This window comes from Tenebrio molitor, chromosome 8 (assembly GCF_963966145.1).
Source record: "Tenebrio molitor chromosome 8, icTenMoli1.1, whole genome shotgun sequence".
Classification (NCBI taxonomy): Eukaryota; Metazoa; Arthropoda; class Insecta; order Coleoptera; family Tenebrionidae; genus Tenebrio; species Tenebrio molitor.
Window position 1 is genome coordinate 13798424 of NC_091053.1, and position 17892 is coordinate 13816315.

The following is a 17892-nucleotide window of genomic DNA, read 5'->3' on the forward strand; positions in this document are numbered from 1 at the left end:
TACTAGCTAGCACTAGTAATACACTTAATCTTCTTACGGTAAACTCTTTCCAAAGAAATTACCTTGCAAAGTGCTATTTCAACATTTTTATTTAATTTGAATAAATGACAGTAAAAAGAATTTACCAAGAATTATCTGAACTACATTAAGTGACGAAACCGTGACGCTTACTACATTTTGTTCTATCCAATCAACTGAATATTCTTGATCGACAAGACCTACTAACAAACACTCCACTATGAAGTCTTTTTTAAACTGTTTAGCCATTTTTTTCATGAACTTCGTAGAAATAATGTTAAAGTGTGAGAACATCACCAAGATAAAATACAATGTGAATGACAAAACTTTTGAAGATACCATAATAATGACGTTCGCAGATTCGGAAGGTTTCCAAGCAAACCTTCAGCAAAATACAGTAATATGCAACAAGATATTCAACATTTCCTATCCACTTACATTTGTGAAGTTGACAGGATCTAAAGTGACTCATGTGGAGACAGAGTTTCTCAAAAATCAAGAAACAGTGCAAGTAGTTAAAATTACGGAAACCAAAATCCAAACAATACGAAAACATACATTCAAGGACCTTGAAGTGAAATATTTGATCTTAGAGAAGAACCAAATTAGCATAATCGAGGAAGAAGCGTTTTTCAACTTACCACTTTTGAACACAATACAAATTAAAACCAACAAACTGAGTGTTTTGAATTCAAATTACTTCAAGAATTTACCCCAAATGACTACTTTTCATGCCCAGCACAACAAAATCAAATCTCTCGAGAATTCATTCTTTCAGATCATCAAACAAGACAATGGAGATGTCAATCTAAACTACAACGAATTAAAAATTGTGAACAATGATTTTTTCGCGGGACTGTCCGTCCAGAACACGAGTGTCTCTCTTGGAGTCAACCAAATAGAAGAACTTCCGGTTGGAATTTTCGACGGGTATAGCTTCGGTGCTTTGGATCTTTCACACAACTTCGTCACTGATATTTCTGAAGAATTCTTAAAAGGCTACGTACGGATCCAAACGATATCCTTTGATGTTTTCAATGACGGCACTTTGAAAAGGCTTCAAACGTGGTCGAGACGAAACAACGTCAAAGTGAAATACTACAAACATAATTTGAACAAGAACGGTGCTGCAGGCAAGTTGTTGTCGGTTGTTGTGACTGCAGTTGTGTTTGGTTTTCTGGTGTTGTTTGCGAACGGTTAGAAAATAGTGTGCAAAGTCCACTCATCACAAACTCGACAGGGATGGAGCCAAGCCGCCCTCACAAACACGCACCAGTTCACGTGTTATTTTTGAGTCACTAATGTTATTTACCTTCTTCTTATCTGTACAATAAATACGTAATTTGTTGAGAGTGTTGAAACCTGTCAATAATACTTTTCATGATTTTTTTTTTCGTTTTCTTTGTAAATCACCTATTTCCTCAAGCTAGGCAACACATAAAACCAATTTGTTTTGAGGGTTGCATAACGTAGATCGTATATTATTCGATTTTTGCTGAAAGAGTGGGAAAACTTTCAACGCCTACTAGGATTCCACATACATTTATAAACACTCTGTAGTAGTTAAAATATGTAGCCAGTAGAAAACAGTTTAATAAAACCGATTATACATTTGCTGTCACACGAAACTGGAATATTTCACGACACGGTTTTGAAAGGCTGTCACATCTAAACTACATACAACAAATTAATTTGCCTTCATAGTATATACTCGTAGTTCTGTTGAGTGAGAGATTTGGATATCATAGCAATTACCTTTGTTGATTGTTTTTAGTTAAAAGAATCACAATCGTATAGTAGTGTTTAATTACATATCCAAGTGCTCTTTCAACACACCGCATGAATTTTTTTAAATGAATGTGAAAACAAATTACTAAGAAATGTCAGGAATACATTAGGTGAGGAAACCGTACCACTTACTAAGTTCTATCCTATTAATTAAAGACATTCTTGATCGACAAGACTTAGGAACAAGCAGTCTACCATGACGTATTTATTAACTTGTTTAGTCATTTTATTCTTAAATTTCGTAGAAATAATGTCAGAGTGTGAAAATATCACCATGATAAAATACAAAGTGGATGATGAAGAATTTGAAGATACCATAATAACGACATTAGCAGATTGGAAAGGTTTTAAAGTAAATCTTCAGCAAAATACAGTCATTTGCAACAAGATATTTAACATTTCCCATCGACAAAACATTGTGAGCTTGACAGGATCTGAAGTGACTCATTTGGAGGCAGAGTTTCTCAAAAATCAAGAAACAGTGCAAGTAGTTAAAATTACGGAAACCAAAATCCAAACAATACGAAAACATACATTCCATCATCTTGAAGTGAAATATTTGATCTTAGACAACAACCAAATTAGTATTATCGAGGAAGAAGCCTTTTTCAACTTACCGCTTTTGCTCGCAATACAAATTAGCACCAACAGACTCAGTGTTTTGAATTCAGATTACTTCAAGTATTTACCCCGAATAACTACTTTTATTGCCCATCACAACAAAATTAAATCTCTCAAGAATTCATTCTTCCAAATCATCAAACAAAACAATGGATATGTCAATCTGAATTACAACGAATTAAACGTTTTGAAAAATTTTTTCGCGGGACTCTCTGTCGAGAACACAAGCGTCACTCTTGGAGTCAACCAAATAAAAGAACTTCCGGTTGGAATTTTCGACGGGTATAATTTCAACTCTTTGGATCTTTCACACAACTTGATTACTGGTATTTCTGAAGAATTCCTCCAAGGCTGCGTACAAATCCAAGTGATATGCTTTGATGAAAACGTTTTCAATGGTACTACTTTGAAAAGGCTTCAAAGTTGGTCGAGAAGAAACAACGTCAGAGTGAAATACTTTACAAACACTTTGATCCGAAACGGTGCTGCTGGCAAGTTTTTGTCATTTGCTGTAACCGCAGCTGTGTTTGGTGTTGTGATGTTGTCAATAAACATTTAGAAAACAGTAAAAATGTGCGAAGTCAACTCATCACAAACTCGACTGGGATCGAGGCAAGTCAGAAGCTCGCACCAGCTCAAAATTTAATCACAAATTGACACACAATCACAGGAAGTATGTTTGATGTTGTAATTTTGTCATCAAACATTTAGCGAATATGAAATATAGAGTCCCACTACTGAGATTCTGATTGTTAACCAATGCGTCATTGCATCTACTCCCACCCCGAAACTCATTACGAATGTCATTCTACCTTGTGTCATAAATTCGACTGGGATGGAATTACGTCGTCCTCACAAACACGCATCAGTTCACGTGTTATTTCTGAGTCATTAATGTTATTTACTTTCTTCTTAAGTGTACAATAAATACATAATTTGTTGAGAGTGTTGAGACCTGTCAATAATGTATTTAATGATTTTATTTTTATTTCATTTTCTTTGTAAAGCACCTATTTCGTCAAGCTAGGCAACACGTAAAACCAATTTGTTGCAAGGGTTGCATAACGTAGATCGTACATTATTCGATTTCTGCTGAAAGAGTGGGGAAACTTTCAACGGCTACTAAGATCCCCCATACATTTATAAACACTCTGTAGTAGGTAAAATACGTGGCCAATAGAAAACAGCTTAATAAAACCGATTATCCATTTGCTGTCACACGAAACCGGAATATTTCACGACACGGTTTTGAAAGGCTGTCACATCTAAACTACATTAGAAATTTTTATATCTATTTTTCAACAAATTAATTTGCCTTCATAGTATGTAGTTCTGTTGAGTGAGAGATTTGGAAATCATAACAATTACCTTTGTTGATTGTTTTTATTTAAAAGAATCACAATCGTATAGTAGTGTTTAACTACATATCCAAGTGCTCTTTCAACACACCGCAAGAATTTTTTTAAGTGAATGTGAATACAAATTACTAAGAAATGTCTGGACTACATTAGGTGAGGAAACCGCACCACTTACTAAGTTCTATCCTATCAATTAAAGACATTCTTGATCGACAAGGCTTAGGAACAAGCAGTCCACCATGACGTATTTATTAACTTGTTTAGTCATTTTATCCTTAAATTTTGTAGAAATAAAGTCAGAGTGTGAAAATATCACCATGATAAAATACATTGTGAATCATGAAGAATATGAAGATACCATAATAACGACATTAGCAGATTGGAACGGTTTTAAAGTAAATCTTCAGCAAAATACAGTCATTTGCAACAAGATATTTAACATTTCCCATCGACATAACTTTGTGAGCTTTACAGGATCTAAAGTGACTCATGTGGAGACAGAGTTTCTCAAAAATCAAGAAACAGTGCAAGTAGTTAAAATTACGGAAACCAAAATCCAAACAATACGAAAACATACATTCCATCATCTTGAAGTGAAATATTTGATTTTAGACAAGAACCAAATTAGCATAATCGAAGAGGAAGCTTTTTTCAACTTACCACTTTTGGGCGCAATACAAATTAACGGCAACAGACTAAGTGTTTTGAATTCAGATTGCTTCAAGTATTTACCCCGAATGGCTACATTTCATGCCGAGCACAACAAAATTCAATCTCTCAAGAATTCATTCTTCCAAATCATCAAACAAGACAATGGATATGTCAATCTAAATTACAACGAATTAAACGTTTTGAAAAATTTTTTCGCGGGACTCTCTGCCGAGAACACGAGCGTCACTCTTGCAGAAAACCAAATAAAAGAACTTCCGGTTGGAATTTTCGACGGGTATAGCTTCTACTCTTTGGATCTTTCACACAACTTGATCACTGATGTTTCTGAAGAATTTCTCCAAAGTTACGTACGAATTCAAATAATATGGTTTGATAAAAACGTTTTCAATGGTACTACTTTGAGAAGGCTTCAAAGTTGGTCGAGAAGAAACAACGTCAAAGTGAAATACTTCCCATACGCTTTGATCCGAAACGGTGCTGCTGGCAAGTTTTTGTCATTTGCTGTGACCGCAGCTGTGTTTGGTGTTGTGCTGTTGTCAATAAACATTTAGAAAACAGTAAAAATGGCGAAGTCGACTCATCACAAACTCGACTATGATCGAGACAAGTCACAAGCTCGCACCAGCTGAAAATGTAATCACAAATTGACACACAATCACAGCAAGTATGTTTAATATTGTCATTTTGCCATCGAACATTTTACAAATATGAAATATAGAGTCCCACTACTGAGATTGTGATTGTTAACCAATGCGTCAATGCATCTTATCCCACCCCGAAACTCATCACGAATGTCATTCTACCTTGTGTCATAAACTCGACTGGGATGGAATTACGTCGCCCTCACAAACACGCATCAGTTCACGTGTTATGTCTGAGTCATTAATGTTATTTACCTTCTTCTTAAGTGTACAATAAATATGTAATTTGTTGAGAATGTTGAGACCTGTCAATAATGTATTTAATAATTTTATTTTTATTTCATTTTCTTTGTAAAGCACCTATTTTATCAAGTTAAGCAACACGTAAAACCAATTTCTTGTGAGGGTTGCATAACGTAGACCGTACATTATTCGATTTCTGGTGAAAGAGTGGGGAAACTTTCAACGCCTACTAAGATCCCACATACATTTATAAACACTCTGTAGTAGTTAAAATATGTGACCAATAGAAAACAGCTTAATAAAACCGATTATACATTTGCTGTCATACAAAACTGGAATATTTCACGACACGGTTTTGAAAGGCTGTCACATCTAAACTACATTAGAAATTTTTATATCTATTTTTCAACAAATTAATTTGCCTTCATAGTAGTTCTGTTGAGTGTCCAGAAGAATTTCTGATTAATCTAAATCTTTAAAAGTCAAGAAGAGAGATTTTGGATATCATATCATACCTTTGTATTGATTGTTTTTAGTTAAAAGAATCACAATCGTATAAACTCTGTCCACTCATAGATTGCTTAACATAAATGTTACTAAAAATGTTCACTCTACGCTACAACAAATAGATCCGGCGCGAAATTTGAAAAAATAGAAGGAGCAGGTTTACACGTGATGTTTTATTATTATTCTGCATGTTTGCACTTAGGAAAGACGAAACAAAACTTCAGTACAGTAGGAGTAATATATTAGGTTTTATTAGTACATGGTATTTCACGAGTGATAATATGCCCGACAGAATAAAAAATGCAACCCACTATACATTTTCGAATTTCCGAAAAAAGCTGGCTACTGAAATTAAAATATCCAGCTTTTTTTGGAAACGGCTAAACACAAGCAAGAGGTTATTTAATATGTACTCCTATTTAATGCATGAACAAAAATTACCTATGTATCATTTTCGATGTTTGTAATTAATTCTTAAGGCACGCACTTACTTCACAAATTTAAAAAATTCAACAAAAAATCGCAACGGAACAGATCAAAACAGCAACACGATCAAAACTAATAACTTTTAAATCCAGAGAATCGCAAAACAAAGCTCTAAAGATGAAAAATCGCAAATCTAAATGCTTAAACCACTTGACAGAACTGACAATTTCAAATTTAAAATGTCATATAATTTATTTTTCGCCTGGGTTTCATAACAACCAATGAGAATCAGTGGCGCGAATGCTTCAAGATATTACCAACACAATCAATGATACTATCTTAAAATTTTAATGTTATGGTTTGGGGATTTTGTTATCTAAGGATTTAAAAAAAAAATCATTCTATCAGTGGACGTAGTCTAGTAGTGTTTAACTACATATCCAAGTGCTCTTTCAACACACTGCATGAATTTTTTTAAGTGAATGTGAAAAAAAATTACTAAGAAATGTCAGGACTACATTAGGTGACGAAACCGCACAACTTACTAAGTTCTATCCTATCAATTAAAGACATTCTTGATCGACAAGACTTAGGAACAAGCAGTCCACCATGACGTATTTATTAACTTATATAGTCATTTTATCCTTAAATTTCGTAGAAATAATGTCAGAGTGTGAAAATATCACCATGATAAAATACATCGTGAATGATGAAGAATTTGAAGATACCATAATAACGACATTCGCAGATTGGAAAAGTCTTCAAGTAAATCTTCAGCAAAATACAGTCATTTGCAACAAGATATTTAACATTTCCCATCGACATAACTTTGTGAGGTTGACAGGATCTGAAGTGACTCATATGGAGACAGAGTTTCTCAAAAATCAAGAAACTGTGGAAGGGGTTACAATTACGTCAACCAAAATCCAAACAATACGAAAACATACATTCCAGGATCTTGAAGTGAAACATTTAATCTTAGAAAAGAACGAAATTAGCATAATCGAGGAAGAAGCCTTTTTCAACCTACCACTTTTGAGCACAATACAAATCAGCTCCAACAGACTAAGTGTTTTGAATTCAAATTGCTTCAAGTATTTACCCCGAATTTCTTTTTTTCTTGCCCAGCACAACAAAATCAAATCTCTTGAGAATTCATTCTTCCAAATCATCAAACAAGACAATGGATATGTCAATCTAAACTACAACGAATTAGAAATTGTGAAGAAAGATTTTTTCGCGGGACTGTCCGTTCAGAACACGAGCGTCACTCTTGGACTCAACCAAATAAAAGAACTTCCGGTTGATCACTGATATTTCTGAAGAATTCCTCCAAGGCTACGTACGAATCCAAATGATATGCTTTTATAAAAACGTTTTTAATGATACTACTTTGAAAAGGCTTCAAAATTGGTCGAGACGAAACAACGTCAAAGTGAGTTACTCGTCCTTTCCAAACGCTTTGATCCGAAGCGGTGCTGCTGGCAAGTTTTTGTCATTTGTTGTGACCGCAGCTGTGTTTGGTTTTGTGATGTTGTCACAAAACATTTAGAAAACAGTAAAAACGTGCGTAGTCGACTCATCACAGACTCGACTGGGATTGAGACAAGTCACAAACTCACACCAGCTCAAAATTTAACCACAAATTGATACACAATCACAGCAAGTATTTTGCTTTTGCAAATATGAAATATTAAGTCCCACTAGTGAAATTGTGATTGTTAATCAATGCGTCAATTCATCTTCTCCCACCTCGAAACTCATCACGAATGTCATTCTACGTTGTGTCATAAACTCGACTGTTCAGTTAGGGCATCACAAACTCGACTGAGATGGAATTACGTCGCCCTCACAAAGTCACACCAGCTCAAGAGTTAATCACAAATTGATCAACCTTCACTGCATATATGTTTAATATTGTAATTTTGTATTTAGTCCCACTACTGAGATTGTGATTGTTAATCAATACGTGAATGCATCTTCTCCCACCCCGATACTCATCACGAATGTCATTCTACCTTGTGTCACAAATCTTGAGCACTCCCAGAAGTTATCACACACTCGACTGGGATGGAATTACGTCGCCCTCACAAAATCGCAGCAACTCAAGAGTTAATCACAAATTGACCAACTATCTTTTCCTCTTTGTTAGCCTAAATTTTCCACATGTAACAACTAATTTATGATTATTTCAAATCAGATATTTTATTATTTTGAAATTATGGATTCAATAAACTGCAATGAAAATATCTGTTAATAAAACATCTACTGATCATTATTATTTGTTTCAACTGCAATTAAAGCAAATTTAGAGTTAATACGATCATTAAAGGTCGAGTGCACGTCAACAGTAACACAACACGAAAATATTGATTACGTGCATACATACATACATACATTACAAACATTTTGTACTAATCACCCAATACATTATATTTATCGTCGATGAATCGTTTGAACGTGTAATCGCAACTAGCCACACATCCAGAAATGTATGTCTATTGATCTATGCAATAACAGAACCGTTTGATGTCGAATTGCTACTTTTCCCTAATCCCCATTAGCAAGAAGATCAAAGAGCACAGGTGAAAAATCAACGACGATGAATGTACACCGGTGAAGATATAATCCTACTCGTTAATGCGGAGAAAATTGTTCCAACTATTTCCCTTTGACTGGCGTAAATGAATAGATCGTGGAATGTTTCACAACTTTATCAATTTGCGTTATTGAGCTTTGCGTGTTCGCTTTCGACGCGAGAAATTATCGACAAAAATGAATTCCATCTGGAAACGGCACTCATCTACCTAATAAAACTTTTAAATTGCCTCGAAGTTTGCCCAACGATTTCAATCACGTGTTTCGTCGGTGTCTGACTAGTAATTAGGCGAAATTTGAGAAACACCGGCAGCTCGTTTAAGGAGAATGAACTGGAACAAATCTGGACGAATCGTGAAGGGAGAAAAATAAAAAATATATTTTTTACAAGCCCGAGGCAGAGCACAAACAACCACCTCGCTACTTTGCAGATTTAGGCCAGGGGGTGATTTTTGCGTAGGAATGAAGCCAGCTTACCAATATTTACCAATTTAGATGTTTTGTTCATTTACTGAAAAATCTTACACCCAAAAAAAAAATGTTTTATGCTAAAACATATTTGGAATCCAAATCCACAAAACTCTTTCTTTCCAATTCTCCTTCTCTTTATCTAAATATCTCTGTTCATTTTTCTTGTATCTCTTGAAGTGTTTTACGGTTCGCCATCTTGTTTTAATCTTAATCGGCACGTTTCCTTAGAAAAAATTATAATGAACCAATTTAACTCTTCCCTTCTTCGCTTCGTTCACCGAAATGAAAAATGCGAAAGTTACCAAAGATTAAAACTGTTCGAGAGAAAATCGCAATCATGTCCAGATTATCGTAAATAATTAAGCCGAGGCGAACCGACTTGTTTTGTTCTTTTACTGAGCGAATATCTGGAAGAGATTCCTTCCGCCGAATTAAAGTTTTACAACAGTACATTGTAGCCATTGGTTGGATCTTCTAAAGTGGGGAGTTTGAAAAGTGAGCATGTAAGTCCCGACGAGCGGGGTTGTAAGTGCGGGAGGTGAGAACTCCGCGTAAATATAGAGCTTTTAAAGGAAATGCGATTGGAGGGGAGTTTTTATTGCGGATTTCTCCGGGTTCCGGGCGATAATTTTGCATTGAAATAAAGCGACTTTAGGGCAGCAATGAATCCATACGAGCGTGGTGCCGACACAATTTGTCTGAAAGACTACTAAAAATGATGATCCCACATTGGTTAGATTACAATCGACGAAACAAAAATAAACGACGCGAGCTCACTACACCCCGCACAGATTTATCGATGTTGCGCAGCTCCCTGACGTCGCACCGTGATGGAACAAAGTGCAAAATGCAATCACGAGCTTTCTTTTCCAAATGAATTTTAGTTGAAGGAAATCGATCGGGTAGTTTCTGAGTTAAGTGGATTTAAAGTGAGAATCAGATGTACAAATATTCTTAAAACTGCTAAATGTCTTCTGTTTGTAAAAGCAACAGACTGGCAGAAAGCTAGTTTCTGTTGTTTTGTTAGGTCAGAACTGTTTTTAAATTGTGGAGCAAATCGTTAGGGTAAAAACTCTGAGCAAACTATTTAATACGGTTTTAGGAGCATTAATTAAAACAGAATGTGTAGATAATGTAACAAAAGTTCTAGTTTGTTCTGCACAACCCACAGCGAGAAAAATCTACAGAAAAGTTTTCAGAGATAAATTAGCGAATAATATTTATCTAAAATATTGAAGCATGTTTACGACGGTGGTTTAAAGCTTCTGGTTTATTAATTAATTACGTTCTTAAGGTAAAACAACCTGATACTATGATTCAGCAGGAAACATAGAAAAAATGGTCTAAACCAGAAGTGGGATTTTTATTTTATTTCTTGGGCCACGCCAGTTGCTTTGTCTTATCAGATTCCCATCCAAACTCTTGGTGTTATCACACCCTACCCTCCACCCAGCCTCATTTAAATAATAGAGTTGATACCTCTGCGAATTTTTATTGAATGCCCCATTTTCATTCAGCTTCTGGCATTCCACCCTCCACTTTATCTTCATTGAATCCCCCGCAATACCGGCCAAATTAAGATGTATACGATCTTGCGGACAATGAACTGCGACTCCACCAAGAAGCAGTGAAGTATTAAAGAGTCAAGTTTTCCCCTGGCAACTTTTAATTAACTTTAAGTCTGTTTCGACGCGTCCTCTTTGCCAGTCCGGTTGTGTCCTCCTCTTTGATTTATGATTAACTCCATTTATACAAAGTCGACCTTTCAATGGATGGGAAATGAAGAGTTGGACACGGTCGACGTCAGGTGAATGTTGTAAAATGTATTCGATGCGTGATCGAAATAATATGCCCCGCACGGTATTGACCGGGGACTGGTTTAAATTCAGACGGGCTCTTGGGGAATTTGCACAAGAGGAAATTATTATGGAAAAATTCCTACTTTCAGGGGGTGCAACCAACAAAACGAGGTGCGGAAAGCCACATCGTTGCATCTAATACGCTTCCAAACCAGCTACTTTGTTTCAGTAGAAAAATTTATTCGTGAATTGTAAACTCCAGAAACGTCAACCCTTGCCGAAAACAGGTGACGCTGTTGAACAAACTCCATCTCCTTTAAACCGGCATTGCAAACAAATCGAAACTCTGTAAACAAAGTTTCCAAGTTGCATCCTTGCCACATCTCTCTCATAATTATTTCACAATGATTGCCTCGAATATGTACTGTTTACTTTGCAGTTGGTGACCCAGTTTGGACTTTATCGCAAATGCAAAGTTAAACCACGATGCAACTATGGATTAATCATAGTTAAACCACGTCTAGAAGTTTAACTAGCAAAAACAACTTAATAGCTGAAAAAAGTTATGCAACCAACAATACACGGGAGAATGACTCGTTAGTATACTTAAGAGAAGAAAGATATTGTGACTGAAAATGGAACATGTTTTATTAGCTTTAAAAAGACAATTGGGAAGTTATGCAACCAACAACATCCTCAATTTTTTTAATAAAATCTGAAAAAAATTGTTTACAATACGTTTGAAACTTTGATACGAAAAATAATGCACACAAAAAATACAAAAATGTCTAACTTGTCTGAGAAAATCTTAAAAATGACAGACCGCATCCGTTCAGATCAAAATCGACAAAACAGAAATGAACGAGGCGAACTCCCTACACCCCACATACTCCACACAGATTAATCGCTGCTGCGTAGCTCTCATCCTATGACGGTACTTCCACCCTCTTAACTACCCTTAATTCACTTGACATTAAATCTCCATCCACCCCTATAATACACGTAACATATTATATTCTGATTGAGATTGTTATGGCGGTACCTCAGAAATTTCAAAATCGACTAAATGAGGGTCACGTGCGTCCAATCAAATAATACGGGCGCCTCCGGCATCATTACCCCAATGCGGGGGCGTTGACTCACCCCGACCCAAATTGTACCCACCCCATCATCCACGACTCTTTTGATTATTATCGCCCCAAATAAAAAATCTCGCGCGGAGACTGTATTTTCTGTTTTAAAAATGCACCGAACGTCTTATTAAATCCGTCTCGTCTTTCTTTTGCAATTTTATACCCCGGCCGGCTCCCTTTGTGCCATCCCCACGTGTTTTAACGGCGGGGTGAGTCTGCGAATGTTTTTACAAGGGTGACGAGACTAGATTATCTGTATTATCCCTCGGATTTCTTAATATTTGATCATTCCAGATATGTTTTGCCATATCGATAACCATTATGACGCGGATCCAACTGGAAAATTGTTTTAATTAATAATCGCGACATCGCGACAATGGCATTGTCCTAATTTATGGGGAATTAACTCCAGATTAAATAGTAGAGGAATTATGAGATGATTTTGGATAAATCGAGTGGTGCACGAGTGGCGTATCAGTTACTAATGAAATCTGACAGAGATGTTTTCAACAGAATTTAATTTAATCTGAAGTGTGAACAAATAAAATTACAGAAAAATGTATTCATGACGATTTGGAACATCTATTTATACAGTGTGTCCAAAAAGTCTGGAAACACCCAAATGAAAACGTAACGCATAATTTTTGAAAAAATCTAGACAGGTCAATTAGTGTTTTAAAAAAGATTTCTGCTGATATTTTCTTTTTGGTCTTTTCGATGACCTTGAAAAAGTCATGTTATTAAAAAAAATTAAGTTTTTTCAGGAAATTTCTTATGTAAATTGAAAATTTTTTGACCGTCAGGTAGACAATTAAAAGACTATTAAAAACGGTAGTAAAAATGCGACATTGCCATTTAAAAAACCTCTGACTCTTTCAAGGTCATCAAAAACAGCAAACAGATACCATCAACAGAAAGCTTTTTGAAAACGCTAGTTCACCTGCTTTTGTGTTTTTCTCGAAAATCATTCGTTTTTATTTTATTGGGGTGTTTCCAGACTTTTTGGACAGACTGTATGAAATGTTACATCTAAAAACAATATTGATTAACAATTTTTTATCCTCACAATGATTGCTTTGGTTTCTTCTCTTCTGTAATGTTAAAATCTTCAACCAGCAAACCTTCCAACTTCTGAATCTTCTCATGTAAACTCTTCAAGCTGTACAGATCTTCGATTTCTTCGAGGGACAAGTTTTTGAAAATATTTTGCAATTTTTTGATCAGGTTTAGGCCGTGACTTTTTTTACATGTCCAGGACGCTTCTCCATATAAGTACGATCTGGATCTTCGGACTTAATTATCAAGCAATGGTAGTCGTCAAACAGAGCAAAGAGGTCCAACAGTCCACCAAATATGGGTCTGAGGTCTTTCGTACTGGTAGAAAAAAAGAAGATGATGGTGGACGTGATCTGATTGGTCGTGAATTGTTAAGAAAGTCGACTTTTGAAGAATATATAGGATATTTCACGAGTGATAATGAGTCCGGGGGAATTGAAAATGCAACCCATAATACATTTCCAACGCTAACGTGGATAAAATTAAAATGAAATTATGAATCCATGATAGCTTTGCTTCCAATAATTTTATTTGTCGATGATTACAATGACTAAAATGTATTCGTACGATGAGAAAAGAGACATGGTCTTGATTTAAGACGAATGTAATAGAAAATGCCTCTGCCGTTGCGCGTTTGTGCAGACAATAAACATTTTCCCAAAAGCTCTTTGTTTTTTCACAATTTCATTTAACCAAGCGAATATGACATTTATGTCAAAGTCTACTAATCTGCACGGTTAACTATGTTCTACGTTTTTTTAAATCAAAAAACATAATCTACATTAGCATTGCAAATGTATTGTGGGTTGCATTTTCAATTCCGTCGGGCTCATTATCACTGGTGACATACCCTGCAGTTTCTTTACTCCAAAATTTAAAATCACAAAAATGTGATTCGACTTCTAACGAACTGTTGAACTTGATTTTTTTATGGTATAAATACTAATTTGTATAGTACACCCTGCATAATAAATGTGAAAATTTGGGTTCAACTTTTTGTTTATTTTTGCAGGAGTGCCACAAAGTCAGACGCGAATTAAGTAAAGTAAATAGAAAAAATAAGTAAAAGAAATCTTCAATATGTCTGGCAAGGTGAAAAATAATTAGAAGCCTCAAAGTGTATTTTCTTGCGATATCCGATAACATGCTCGCGTGTAGCTAGTTCAGTACTGGTCTCCCGCGCGAATTATTATAATGACGTACTCATTTTGCGCGTAACGGGCAGGATACGGGGACATTTGGTGGATACACATATTAAGCGAAGCCACTGCAGGTCGAGACTCAGCTTTGTTTCGATAAATATTTATGTAGTTTTAGCGAAAATGTGAAGGTTTCGTGCTAACCCTATTTAAATGAATTGAACTATACATATGTATCTGTTCACTTAAATTTCACTATCTCTACGTCATCTAATTTATTTCTTGCATATTCTCTATTACTATTACCTTTTCTTGGAAATAAATTTTGAACAACGACTCTGCACTAGGACCTCCGCCGTTCACCTGGTCGTCGTAACGGCATTCTCTTCATCTGTCTCCTCTCGAAATTATTCAGTACGTTATCCTGGGAGACCGGCAGGACTCATCCTGGGGAGACCATCTCGGCGAACCAGTTTCTCAGGTGAACGTTGCCGCTGAGCACCCGTGGGAAATATAACTATCCGACGAGATCGGTTAACATTGCATAACGCTCTGTTATTGTAAATCAAAACTCCATTATACACTTGCTTGCATCTCCGGAGGATCATCGGAGACGGATGGGCGGCTCGGCCGCACGCTCGCCAACAGCTGCGGGGCTCATTTCGGGGGCCGACGGATTAATTGCCGCCCCCACGTCGGCCAAATTAACGGAAATAAATTGATAGGATGAGCGATAGGGGGTGAGGGCGGAAAAAGACAAACTGATAGCTGCGAGGGAGCAGATTGACGTAATAAATCCATTAATAATAATGATAATACAGGATGTCATTGAAAGTTGTACAGATATTTTGACCACAAGCTACTGGCTTCATGTAGAACTCGGAAAAAATATTTAAAAAATTGTATGTCAAAAATAAAAAATGACATTTATTTTTTGAGCTACAATTTTTTTAAATTTCTTTTAGTTTTCTACGTTGTCCTACAACCTCGTAGGTAAAATTTCGGCGCATTTTAAAAATACACCCTGTATATCATGTTTTATTAAATGTACGCCAATGCGAAGTAACTTATAGAAAATATGCTTTAAAACAAGGAAACCGCAGTTAAAATATCTGTACAACTTTCAATAACACCCTGTATATAGAAACTGCTTGGAGGACCATTTTAAAATTTCTTGATATAGAAAAAGAAGATGCTGTAAGCATGGATTTATCAAGTGTTACAGAGGAAAATAAGAAGATAATAAAAAGATTTCACAAGAGAAAGAAACACAAATTCTTTCTCACTTCTGGCTGTTGTTACTGGAATGATTAAAATACAAATGTAATTAGAATCGAAATCAATTCCCTCTGTTTGGATGTTCCTCACTGAAACCCAGCTTGAAAATAAAACTGTAAACTTCTATCGCCGTGAAAGAACGTCCACATTTCAGCCTTCGACATCTCTCTATTCGTAGATCAGTTCGATTCAAATTAAGCAAAGTTTCAATTGAAAACCATCGATTTCCCAACTGTCGTCTCCACTTCTTCTTTCAATTAAACTAAACCTTTGTCTCTTAACTTGGAAATAAAGTACCACCTCGGGGCAATACGAGCGAATAAAATATTTCCTCGGCGGATAACTCAACGCGTCCTTATGTGTGCAAAAAATCCGGTTGCGAATTTATTTCACTTGCAGGAATTGTCCTTTGTAATTTAGATTTTGTTTTTCTTATTAGAGTAAGTGGGCGTTAAGTAATTGCGCCGCATTAATGCCAGGAAAGACGGGCTTTATTGGGCACTTTACAAATTACCCGGAGTCGGTGCAGATTTTAATCCGGGAATGACCAAATTAATTCGCAGAATCTCCACCCGGAGGGAAAAATTGCAAATTTGGGGGATTTGGAGGAAATGCGCTTTGGGCCCGAGTGACGTTTGGCGGCGTACCGGTGCAGTATACAGGATGAATCCACAACAACATGTTTAATTGTTTTGTTTCTATTTTCAGAATGGAGAACAAAAAGAAATAAAAATTGAGACAAGTTAAGCTTCAAAATAAAATAATAATAAAGTTCCCAATAATAAGTACTAAAAATTTTTTTTGAGCTTTAGAAAAGTTCAATTAGTCTAAAAAACTGGTAATAGTAATAATAATTTTTTTTTTAAAGTATTATTTACGTAACTATAGATACATTATGCTAGTCATAAATTACACCCGTGACTTATGTATTATAAGTCACTTGTGATTTATCATAAGTCACAGATCTTAAAAATGTTGTAAGCTAAGTGTTTTATGAAAAAAGTCGTAGGTCGTAGATAAAGCGTCGTATTTAACTCGCGAATAACGCCAACAATCCACTCTGGTAATTAAAAAAACTCGCCTGCGACTCGTTTTTTAATTTTCACCCTCGTGGATTATGATAGGCATTATTAGCTCGTCAAATAATATACTATAATGAAACGAAAAAATTTTGAGAAGCTTAATCAACCAAAATAAAAGTAGAAAAATGTAGGAAGCTTCAAAATAAAATAATAATAATAATAAATTGCCTAATGAGACTGAAAATTTCTTGCTGGGCTTTAAAAGTGTTCAATCATTCAAAATAACAATATAAACATTTTGTAAAGTGTTGCAACGGTTGCAACGGGAATCTCGTAAGAAAATCGGATTTCGAGATTAGCCGTCACCGTTATCTGTTCGTGATAAATTTAAAGGACACGTGGCACGAACCGGCCAGCTGCGCAAGCAAGATTTAGAATGCGAACGAAGGACAATCGGCAAAGAAGGGAGCGACTTATAATACGTCTTTCATATCACCTGAGGTAGAACGGCCACGGGACAGCTGCACTTCAAATTCTAAAGGAGCTCATTCTTTACGGAGATTTACGCTTTCTTGGCTCGTGGAACGCGTCTTTTGGGGTTAGTCGTGCCGCGGAGGGCCCCGGAGTTATGAATGGTGGTGCGAAGGGAGAATCAAGAGCCAGGCTCGCTTTAAAAGGAGTCATCGAATCAAAATTCATCACTGTAAACACTATTTTAATTTGCACTAGTGAGAATAATCTCAAAATTGTTTAATTAAGATTTTATTTTTTCGCTGTTAAAAATCAAAAATGAGTGACAATTACTTCAAATCAACACTAAAGACTTCTTCATCCTGTCTTGACGCTGGTGATTGTTTTCAGAATTTTTAGACTACACTCAAATGATTTTAGCCAAACCTGGAAGTCACGCAAAACCGGAACATTTCGTGGCGCTTCTTTTTAACATCTCCAATATCTAAACTAAGGCAGCTACAATACAGCTATCGATGGCATTTTGTAGGAAATTTTATGCTTCACAAAAAAGATTCTGTTCAATTTTGCTCTATTTCTCGTGGTTTTCGATTCGTAGTCCAATTTTTTTTTTTTAATTTAAAATTTTCAAAAAGTGCTAAATGAAAGAAT

General features: G+C 35.8%; 1 protein-coding gene across 1 annotated transcript; it reads left to right on the forward strand.

Annotated features, from left to right (window-relative positions):
* The first annotated feature begins 364 nt into the window (after nucleotides 1-364).
* On the forward strand, nucleotides 365-1219 carry LOC138137069 (leucine-rich repeat-containing protein let-4-like). Its single transcript, XM_069056360.1, has one exon. It carries the CDS (start codon nucleotides 365-367, stop codon nucleotides 1217-1219), a length of 855 nt encoding a protein of 284 aa, XP_068912461.1.
* The last annotated feature ends 16673 nt before the right edge of the window (nucleotides 1220-17892 follow it).